This window comes from Macadamia integrifolia, unplaced genomic scaffold, assembly GCF_013358625.1.
Source record: "Macadamia integrifolia cultivar HAES 741 unplaced genomic scaffold, SCU_Mint_v3 scaffold449, whole genome shotgun sequence".
Classification (NCBI taxonomy): domain Eukaryota; kingdom Viridiplantae; phylum Streptophyta; class Magnoliopsida; order Proteales; family Proteaceae; genus Macadamia; species Macadamia integrifolia.
In genome coordinates, this window is record NW_024870452.1 from 69889 (window position 1) to 81331 (window position 11443).

Here is an 11443-nt window from a genome sequence, read left to right on the forward strand (position 1 = left end):
TTTTTTTTTTTTTTTTCATCCAAAATTTTTCATTTGGATTTACACTAAGAAGATGAAGAGCTTCAACACTAAACAGTCTAATAAATCATTTGTAAGACATCTCATTCTCAGGAATGATGCATCTGATGAGACCAAAAAGAACTAGTACAGTTGGAAAAGGATACCCCTCAAATAGGATTGCAAATGAATTGCAGCCTTGCGTAATGTGACGAATTCTTTGCGAGCAATGTGAGTACGAATTTGTCTTTGAATGGTTCTAGCTGCATTGCTAAGAACCTCTGTTCTTCGTGCATCCAACCCAGCCATCTGACCAGCTCTCAAGAATACCTTTGTCTTGCCTATCTGAAAAGTCAGTGACATGTGGCTAAATACATCATTTGCAATGTTATACCAGACATGCATAGGATTACACTATAGCAGATAAAATCATTCAAAGATCCAGAGGAGCATCTTAAATATTGTACAGTGTGAATAAGATGAAATGCTAGAATTACCTGATAACCCTTCAATCCTAATTTATCCAGAATCATTTGGCATGCAACTTTGTCATCATGGCTATAAAGGGAGAAAAGAATCCGTGTGAAGTGTCTCTTGATACAAAGTTTCTGAAAGCATCTACATCCCCCATCTTCAATGCATAAAACAGAAGCTAAAAAACAAGGAATTGTAGGACTTACTTTCCCTCCAAAACTTCAGGAGCAAGAACACCAAAACGGTTAAGAAACTCATAAAATGTTCGTCTAGTGGGATATCCAGCACAGCTGATCCTAATTGCCTCAAGAACACCCTAAAAGGATGAAAGAAGTGACGGATGTTATCTACTGAAACCACAGATAATAAAAACGCCAATAAAGTAAAATGTCTTCACTTACACCACAACGTAATTGATTGATTATATTTGAGTTCTCAAAAATAGCAGGTTTGAGGACATTGTTCGGTTTCACGCATCTGATGTACTGAGGTTCTGTTGAACTCAAGGTTTCCATCAAAGATTGAAGTTGCAGCTGCAGGTTTAGAATGTCAGCTTTTGTCAGTATACCTTGCAGAATGTGTACTGGTTGTATACCAAACATTTAACACCAATCACTCATATATATACAAAATAATGTTTGCATTCTCCAAGTCAAGTAGCCTAGGAAGAGCACCAGAACTGCAGCGTAGAAACTGAGTATTCATGCATCATCTTATGACATGTGTGCATTCAGATTCCATTCACAACAAACAAAGCTCAAGAAAAGAAACAATATAGCTTGTTGTTAGGTTTAGTCTAGTTACAGATCAATAGTTTACTCAAAAGTTAGAAAACCAAAAAGTTGAGCCATTTCCGGAAAATATGCAGACATGTCCTGGAGAACAAAATGCTATAATTCTGGCCAGTATGCGCGTGTGATTTGGAAGCGAGGCTGATACTGGACTTCAGTACTTCACGGCCCATGCAATTGTGATTTGACCAAGTCAGACTGGCTTCCAAATAAACCATTACAATAAGGAATGCACACTGCTATTAGCAATTCCAACTGTGTTGATGTGCCAACTCAAGCAAATTTTAGTGGCTGCACCAAGATCATATTGGCAGGTAGCTAATCAAATCCTGTGAGGAAGTCGTCGTATCTAACAGACAAGAATACCTTACAGGGAATACAAAAAATATGGTTGGAAACAAGTCAAACAACTAAAACAACTTAGTATTATCCCAACTAAATGGGGTCGGCTACATGGATCCTTGCCCTCCAATCAGCTCTATTTGGCATTCATACTAATTCCATAAAATAAAATGACAAGCTGTTGTGGATCAACTTGGCCACTATAGAGGAGGTCCAACTAGCATTTCTGATGTAACAATTATTCATTTCAGCCTTGTAACACACCTCAAGAAATCACCGAGCAAGCCCCTTTTGAGAATGTAAAGGGCATTAGAAACTGATAGCATTTTCAAGAGGGGCAGCAGGGAGAGAAACAGTTTGGTACTGCACCAGACAGTCTGACAGAGCACAGGGGAGGAAGTGTATGGTACTTTTACAAAGTTCAACTCATAGCTTCTAATGTCACAGTATTATTAAAGTGGTTTCATCTGAAGTAAAGGAACCATGAAGGAAGAGGAAATAGATACCTTGAAGCGTGCCCCAATGGAAGAGAATTTGGAAGACTTTGATGACTCCTCTGGAAGTGGAGGAAACAACCCAGCCACAAACGGGCACTTTGAGGCAGTCAATAAGTCTTGATGTTCTGCCACGACATAATCTTTGTTCTTGTCCAGGAACTGATCGGCTTGATAAGTTACCTACATGAAGTAAATATTTCAGAAAGATAGTAATAATATCAGCAGAAAATAAATATGAACAAAGATTCAGGGTGCATACGTCTCCTGCATAGTGAGATATTGTAAAATCAGTACGAGAAAGCTTTGGTTTGATGAAGCGCTTATTGCTTTTAAATGTGGTATACAATTTCTGGGCAAATGTTTCATGTGTAGACTTAGGGAACATGCTGCATGAAGCAAGAAGACAGACATTAGTGAAAGCACAAATGGAAATTCCCATGTGTAGCGTGTAGGACCATAGGAGAACAGAAAATCAGTATATCCATCTACCACTGCTAAGAGATTAGCATAGTTGAGATCAGCAGAATCAAACATCAAAGACATACCAAGCCTCGTCAAGAAGTGCAATTATTCCTCCAGGTTTCTGCATGCATATTGGACTAGTCATTTGTCATTGTACAAAATGATGCATCAGAAGAACGTAGATTTGCAATTCAATTACGAAATAGAAAGACAAAACATGAATAAACTGCTCTTAAGATATAACTGCGCATGTTTTTGTATGTTTTGTACATTTATTATTCTCTTTAATGTGTGCTAAGATGTTCACCATTGGAACAAGTGACATTAAAACACTGCATCAAGCAAGAAATTAAACCTTCTCAATCAGATCCAGAACATCTTGGTTATCAACAAACTCTATGTAGCTCCAATTGATTTCCTCTTTTGTATAATCCTCTTGTTCCATTTTAAAGACATGCTGCCAAGATACAAGCAAAACTATGTCAAAGAAATCAACAAACAAAAAAAGATCTCTAGAAAAATGAGAAAAAACTAAAGGGAGCTAACCTGGTTGAAATGTTGTTGCAGCTTCTCATTTGTATAATTGATGCAGAACTGCTCAAAACTGTTTGAAAGACAAATATATAAGCATATCAGATGGGTTAAGTTTCTCATTGAAAACTGTCTTAAAGATGGCTCAACCCAGTATTCCCTCACCTATTGCACTTAAAACTTTCAAAACCATAAATGTCAAGAACTCCAATTATTGACTTTGAGTTTGGATCCTGCCCAATTGAAATATTAATTTTTTCCACAAGCCTGTAGACAATATGGTAAACTTGTTATGACCTAAGATCCACAAGAAAATCTCAACACACTCACAGAGCACAATATAAGCTCTTACCAATCAAACAGGCGGGAATATATTGTTTTAGCTAAACCATCCCTGCTGACCACTGCAGCAATAGGATCAAGAGTTCTTGTAATGACTTCCTCTGGAGTCACCATAGCACGTTTAATCAACGCATCTTCTAAACTCTGAGCATTGCACCTATCAGACAGCAACAGTTGCCAAAGAAAGTAAGAGAATGATTCTAGTAAATGATCATAGGTTGATATCAGATAACATCAATTTGCAAAGAATATAATTCTAATAAATAACTATGATAAAACTTCCAAAAAACATAGCATTACATTAGAAGCTCAGCTGTCATATTAAGATGAAATCTGGACTTTTCATCCTTGACTACGGAGGAGTCTATCTCCTTTCCCTTTGCAAAATCAATATTTCCAAGATGAAGAATTGCGGCTACAACCCTGAAAATTGCCTCCTGAAGATAATATTTATGATCAGAAAGGTGATTGAACTATCAAAATAAGAAGCACAAGACAGTATCTTGGACAAGAAAGATGACCTGCTCTCCCTCACTGATCCCAACAATATCCATTGCCCTCCTGGTTGCAAGATATTCATGAGATTCATTTACTCCATCAAGCGCATAGCAACTGGATTGGTTTAGGTAATGGAATGATTTAGGATTTCCCAACTTATATTTTGCAATGTCCTGCATATTCAAGTAAGAATATTTCAAAATCTCATTGAAAAATTAAATAAATGCATAGCAGTACAGGACCATACTCGTTCAAGAGAGCAAACCTGAATAAATATCAACCAAAAAAGCAAAATGGAGACCACATACCTCAGGGGGTGCTGCACAAAGAAGGTAAAAGCAATGGTAGTTTCTCTCAGGATCTGATACTTGGCAAACCCGAGACCTTTCAAGAAGGTATGTTCTAACAGCCGCCCCTGATATTCTTCCACTCTTGTCAAATTGGATCTCAACAAATTTACCAAAACGACTTCATCGTAATGTCATGTTGAACATAAAAAGAGTGTGTAATAAGCTCCTTGAACAAGAAAAAAAGAAAGTAGAACTAGAATGGGAAAGAAATTACTGTAGACAACATCCTGAAGAGAACTTAAAATCTAATCCCAACAGGAGAATAGTGAGAAGTTTTATAAGAGCAACCCAGTGCCTGAGACTCCCGCTACCCAATTTCTCACAGTTATTTGACTTGGTAAGCTTGAGGCCTTCCTGCCATGCAACAGGAAGCCCTAGATTCACACCTTGCAAAACCACCTTCCACATCCAAGCTTACTAAGAAATATCAGCTCTAGTACAGCACTTAACTACTACACTAACAAAGCCAAAGAAATCTATCAGACAATCTTAAGCGCCATCATTCTTCTGAACAAGCAAAATAAACCAAACAGATATTCCCATTTCAAATGGTAAAGATGCAGTTAATTTGGCTGTCAACTCTGTCACCAGATATCTAATAGAAACCCATTAAGCTCAACCTGTTAACCAGCACAGCCTTGATATGAATTAGTAAAGTTGTGGCAACCTGACAACTGAATCAAAGCTTCCATTTGACACATGACACTATCAAATCCGATAACCATTTGTATTACAGACGGAAAATCCACAGTTTATTTATGCAGAGGACTATCAATAGACAATGTAATGAGAGAAAGGAGAAGTGTCACTTAACTCCAGTTCCCGAACCACATCACATGCTTCCTCCTGGCTTCTAAGATTCAAACCCCCTTAAAGGTCCAGGTTCTTCATCTCCCCCTGAGAGAGAGACTATGCAAGTAACAGATAGGCTCAGGGATTTACAGTTCTATTCTTTAACCTCACTATTGAAGATTTACCAAGCTCTTGTACCAGGCTGAAGACCTCATAGGATCATGCCAACAGAGGCGGATAACAGCCAATAAGGTGGCAAATGGCCCATTGAGAAGTGGGTTCAAGTCAATAGAGGTCATTTTGTCGAGGCAGTTGTTTGCTGATGTAGTCCCATAATTGGGCTTTGGTATTTAAGGGCTGATCCTCTTTCAGGACTGGCACTTCAAGCATAAATTTACAACTTCATTGTTTTCATTGAACTTTTGTTATTGAGAGAAAGCAGAGGAGCTGACTGGCAGCCTGATACACACATATATGAGAGAGAGAGAGAGAGAGTATGAAGAGCAGAAGAAAGAAATCACTCTTGTACATAACAACTTCAAGACTTGGATTCAGAAGTGGGCTTTGCAAGTTCAAATCTCTAAGGCCTCAAGGCATTTTTAAATTTGACTATCAAAAGGCCTGAAGCTTATCACCCTTAGTAAGCCAGGAAAGTTTATGCCACACGAACAAATAGTCACCTTGAGTTGTTGTTCCGAACAGTTTTGGCATTGCCGAATGCTTCAAGGACCGGATTTGACTGTAAGTTTACCAACAGACAAAGAAACAACAATTCAGTCCTCAATGCCAATCCTTTAGTTAGTAATTAAGAATATTGAATAACAACAACAAAAACAGTAACAACAGTAAAAGGCTTGGGCTGATGTGGCAATTCCAACCATCGGATAGATGGAATCCAATGCAACTTTTTGCAAAACAAGAACCCACTGGATTGGTTTGGATCGATTTCTGATCACCTAGAAGCTTCTCTGAATGCATCCAGAACAACCTCCCTCTAATAATGATGATGATAATAACAATAGTAAAAAATTAAAATAACAAAGACAATATAAAAATAATGACTAACTTCATCTTACTTCTAGAACTTGTTGTTCAACTGTTCGTCCTTCTGTTCCAGATCTCCCTCCTAAGTAAGCAAGATATCTCATGAGCATTTTTGTGGTCTCAGTTTTACCAGCACCACTTTCTCCACTGACTAAAATGGAGTTGCTCTTCCCTTCATTGATCATAGCCCTATTTTTTTATGGAAGACCACATATTAATAGAACTATACAATGAATGCGCCAATGGGTGGGGTGGACTAAGAGAAGCACTGGAAATCACCTGAACGCAACATCTGCAATTGCAAAAACATGAGGACTCAACTCCCCAAAAGCTGCTCCTTTATATTGTTCCATCATATGGGTATCATACAGATGAGGTAATCTTTGAAATGGATTTATGGCAATAAGGATATTCCCTGTGTATGTCTGGAAAGGCAAAGCCAAAGGTTAGTGCTATAAGATTCTCAGAAAATTATGTCTGGAAAGGTAAAGCTGAAGGTTAGAGTTATAAGACACTGCAATTTTATCTTTTTCATTCTTCTGTTGTATATCAAGACATTTTTCTTTTTTTCTCCCGAGGGGCTGGGAAGTACTCACATAAATTTCATTAAGTTCATATCTGGTGGCCAAGTTTTGCAGAACACCAGGTTCATGCAAATATGAAAGTTTTGTCATGTCATCTACTCCCCCGGGTGGAGCTTCAGTATCCTTGGGAAATACTTTGGATACATCAGCAACAACCTGCATAAGTATCAAGTTAATAAGAACCACATGGCCATACTACGGAAATTTTCAATTTTATGGTTCATAACATTTGTAAGCAACAAATTCCTCTTTGAAAGGACTTTAGGACACTTGGTTTTGAAAATAACCGAAAAGCTCATATTACAGACTATCAAAAAGAACATTCATGAACAGATAGATTAAGTCCACACCTTTTTCCCATTAGTAGTCTGAATATGAATTTTTTGACCATCAATCCGAAAAACTTCTCCATCAATCCAGGCCAACACTGGATCTTCAGCCCATACATGAGAACCTACAACGATATTAACTGGTGCTGCCTGTAAAGTAATAAACATCATAAGAAAAGCACACCAACCACATATAAAAAATGGTATTCTAGCTAGTGATTGGCTCCAACAGGAATTTCTCCATAGCTATTCAAATTGCACAGCCAACGTTATACTGCTGCCATAACATTCGTTGAATTCAATCTTATACATTTTGCAAAATCAGGAAAAGGAACAACTCAATTAGGACAACAAAGTCTATAAGTAAAAAAGTGGTAAGAAAAGATGATCTTATACATTTTTCCAAATCAGGAAAAGGAACAACTCAATTAAGGCAACAAAGTCTATAAGCAAGAAAGTGGTATGAAAAGATGAGCTTTCAAAAGATTACAAAGATTATGAGAGCCATAATATGTATTCCTTATCAATCACCATACCGGGGTGAAAAAAAAAAAAGGGAAAGAAAAGAAAAGAAAAAAGAGGAAAAACATGAAAAAGTAAATAAAACAAATAAGTCGCATAGTATTTCTCCTAGTTGTTATAAGTTAATGTTTTATAACACCTACACTCTCAGTACACAAATTTATTGTTAAAATCTTAAGCAGCAGCCATCAACCAAGGTGATGGCACTTGAGGACCCTAATCTCTTTAAAGGCTTCTCCTTCCATCACAATCATGAAGCAATAAAACAGAAGGAAAACAGAAACACAACGACATGACTTACATTGTTCATTAGTATCACCATGCAAGGAAGTTATTTCCAATGGAAAGGCAGTCACAGGAAAGGAGAAATGGAGAAGGAAAAAGCAGTGCAATCTTGGGAGTCTTTTCAAGAGAGGTCAGGAGCTATGCTGTTCACCTATTCCTGGCTGATTAGGTAGGGTTATTTCACCAGGAAGAACTTGCACCTGTACTTAAGGTATTGGGGTTTTCGGTTGCAATGGGTCTTGGAGGCTTATTATGAAAGCAGACTGACTACTCTACGATCCCTAGCACAGGCTTACAGGTGGTTCTCAGGAACTCAATTTTTGAGAGAGGCCATGATAATCTCCTGCAGATGGAATACGGCAATTCCATGGAGGCCAAGGTTGACCAATTTCAGTAGTGTTTTTAACTTGAGTCACTGGAGATTTTTCACCTGAGAGACTTTGTATGGTGGGCAGTCTATTCACTGGGTCATTTTGGTTGTAGCTATGTGGACTTTCTTGTTTTTTCTCATGAGCCAATTGCTACCCAGGACTAGCGGTCCACTGTATAAGCCTTTTTAAAATCAAAATTTCTGTTATCGAACATGGAAGATCTAGAACCCAATGCAAACACACTATGGCAAAGAAAGTCAATCATCAATTTTCAAATGAGGAAAGCACATTAAGTTTTGGATTCAGGGAAGCCGCCCAACTACCCTCAAGAAGTCCATGGATCCCATATTCTTGCAGTCTCTACCAAGCACTAATAAGTGCGGGTGAAGTGATAAACTTAAAAATACATCTGTTATGTAGCATTTTAGGGGTTTATATATGATGGTTGTCAGAAAGAAGATTGGCAAAAACCATATCAAACAATATCATGCTTAAACAAATCCTAATCTATGATAATGTTAATTAATTAAATCAAAATTTTGGGAGATCTCAGAGGCAAGGAGATCAGGTCTTTTTCATACATTGCACACATGGTCATGAGAGGTGGGGGGGGAGGGGGGTTCAGCTTCAACCAGGGGCGGAAACTTTTGCACAGACTTGCCAATCCAACCACCTCCCCCCAAAAAAATGCTTAAATAATACCATCGTTGATAGTGAATAGATTCAGGTTGGAAATTTCCTCACTAGGAACCCAGAGCACACCCACTCCCCTCCTGGTGGTTTACAGTAGACACCTGCAACCAGTTAATGGTCGGGTAGGTTGCAGATTGAGTGATCTTCAAAATAATCTATTTCCACCCCTGACCAACACGGCCTTCAGAAATAGAAAACAACCTCTGATGTATCCACCATTCTCACCAACAGCATCACCGATACTACCAAAATCTCTGCAATCATTACTGACACTAGCAGCAACAACCAGTCCTAAGGCCAGCCACTGCTACCACCATAGCAGAAACCACTGCTGTCGTTCCTGCTGCAGCTGCTACAATCACCACTTTCCACTGTTACTGCCACATCAAAAGATCCTAGGCTACTGCCATTTGTTGTGCAGATGTGGTTGGTTCTACAACCTGTGTACCCCAAGAGTTCTTTGCTGGTCAGTATATGTAACTAAATGTGGTTGCTTCTACTACATGTGTACCCCAAGAGTTCTTTGCTGATCAGTATGTAACTAAATGTTGTTGGTTCTGCTACATGTGTACCCCAAGAGTTCTTTTCTGGTCTATATATGTTACTAAATGGGGAATGAACCCACATCCCACCAGAAAACTTCATCATATTCATCATTTTCTTTGAAGATATAGCATTCACGTGCAATGAACCAAAAAATACATTCATAAATGTTTGAAGTTCAATGACCAGCAAGTTCCAAAATAGAAAGATAACTTCAAGCAAAACTCTTATGTGTCAAATTCATGTCTGATGACTGATGTAAATCATAATGAAGATTCTGACCAGGAAAGACTTATTTGAACACACTAAACAGATGTCCTGGTGTACAAGAAGCAGTCATTTGTGTACTTGTCTATTTTGTTGATCCTTCTTAAGAAGGCTACTATCAAGCATTTTGACGAACTGCTTATTTCATCCACAGACTCATGCGACCAATTCACTCTTCCAAGAAAGCCAACCAAAGTATTTGGACCCAAAGAAATAGGCATTATATTTGAATGACTGTCGAAGTAAAGGCTAGCTCTGTGGTCTTCATATTCACGACATACATGATGGCTCCCGTAGCAACATCCATCAAGGTAGTTTTTATTTTTATTCTGCAACTCCCCTCAGGCCCAAAAAAAAAATCTATTTTCCCACAGATGAAGCTTTGCCATCAGAAACATGATAACGATGCAGCTTTTCAAGCAAAGCATGTCACAGATCAAAATATCAAATCCTTCAAGCAACATCATATTTTCCTTCACAATGTGAAACCACAAAATCCATCATCCAGAGCAACCAATGTAAGAGGTCTTCTTGAGACTGCTCTGCTGTTGCCTTACATCATCCCTTTAGATGGAAATTGCTTGTAACAAGTAACTACCCAGTACCCAGTACCCAGGTCCTGAGGATAGTAAGAGGAAACAGTGACTGCACTTCAACATTTGTCTTCCACACATCTGTCTCATCCCAGTAGTAACAACAGTGATACCGAATTACGCAATTCCCAAACCTTAAAGCATCCCACATCCGAAACTGCAACTTAACAATATCGAATATGAAACAGGAGACTTCCCATAAATTGATTAAATAAAATCTCTTTGTTCACATAACAAATTGTCCCATTTTGTTACATCAGAATAAAAAACAGAAAAAACAGAGAAGCCAGTACCAGGAAGAGGCAACAGAATACAAATTTAACCACGGTTTCTTAAATTAATATTACACAGAAAATTCAGAAACAGAATACAAAACAGAATTTCTAGCAAACCAAAAGGAAGAAAAAAAAAAAACTAAGACAACATTAGAAGGGGGAAAAAAAGGAATAAAAAACAAATGAATTATTGTGAAGTACCATTTATGATTTTGAAGACCGATCTCCTTTCCCTATCTCATCCGAAAGGATTACCGGTGACAGACGTGGAAGACTGAGACTCAGTAACTCAGATCGGAGAGAAGAGAATAAGTACTGTTGATTATCTCTGTAGATTTCTTCAGAAGATCGGAATTAATTCTTCAACAACAGAGGTGAAGGTTGCGAATATTCCCCCTCCTATCTCAGACCTCTCTGTTTCTCTTTCTTTCTCTCTTTCTCTCTCTCTCTCTCTCTTTCTTCCCAAATGAGTTTTTTGAAGTTAATGTCCGAAGCAACTACCTCTCTCTCTCTCTCTTGTTAGAGTCTAAAAGCCTCTAAGGTCTCTCTCTCTCTCTCTCTCTCTCTCTCTCTAACTAAGCTTCTCTGGTCAGCTGGGAAAGCTGGTGGGACAGTCGTGGTCTCCACACCCGCTGCTCAAGAGGCTGTCCTCAACTCTAAAGAAGACATTAGAGTAATTATTCACTAATTAAGCAATTTTTGTTTAAAGTAACTATTTGGCCGTTTATTTGAAATTAATTACGAAACCACCATCTTTTGGACAAATCAAATAAAAATTCAAATTACGTTTCTTGCCTCTCACCTACTTTACCAAACTACCCTTCCTCTGTTTCATTAGTTTCATTTTAACTTTTTTTTTTT

The 11443-nt window shown here is 38.1% G+C and overlaps 1 protein-coding gene across 1 annotated transcript in view; it reads right to left on the reverse strand.

Moving 5' to 3' along the window:
• LOC122068660 (myosin-17-like) overlaps positions 1 to 11091 on the reverse strand; it is a 19560-nt gene extending 8469 nt beyond the window's left edge. The window contains exons 1-20 of the mRNA XM_042632536.1: positions 10784 to 11091; positions 7055 to 7183; positions 6717 to 6860; positions 6400 to 6545; positions 6153 to 6309; positions 5757 to 5815; positions 4243 to 4402; positions 3958 to 4107; positions 3737 to 3873; positions 3447 to 3593; positions 3260 to 3361; positions 3110 to 3167; positions 2919 to 3020; positions 2647 to 2684; positions 2361 to 2487; positions 2111 to 2281; positions 873 to 1004; positions 678 to 787; positions 495 to 555; positions 165 to 342 (exon numbers count right to left, since the gene is read on the reverse strand). Of these exons, the coding sequence (XP_042488470.1) occupies positions 165 to 342; positions 495 to 555; positions 678 to 787; positions 873 to 1004; positions 2111 to 2281; positions 2361 to 2487; positions 2647 to 2684; positions 2919 to 3020; positions 3110 to 3167; positions 3260 to 3361; positions 3447 to 3593; positions 3737 to 3873; positions 3958 to 4107; positions 4243 to 4402; positions 5757 to 5815; positions 6153 to 6309; positions 6400 to 6545; positions 6717 to 6860; positions 7055 to 7183; positions 10784 to 10786 (2311 nt within the window). The 5' untranslated portion in view covers positions 10787 to 11091. The remainder of the gene's footprint in view (positions 1 to 164; positions 343 to 494; positions 556 to 677; positions 788 to 872; positions 1005 to 2110; positions 2282 to 2360; positions 2488 to 2646; positions 2685 to 2918; positions 3021 to 3109; positions 3168 to 3259; positions 3362 to 3446; positions 3594 to 3736; positions 3874 to 3957; positions 4108 to 4242; positions 4403 to 5756; positions 5816 to 6152; positions 6310 to 6399; positions 6546 to 6716; positions 6861 to 7054; positions 7184 to 10783) is intronic.
• Positions 11092 to 11443: the final 352 nt, after the last annotated feature.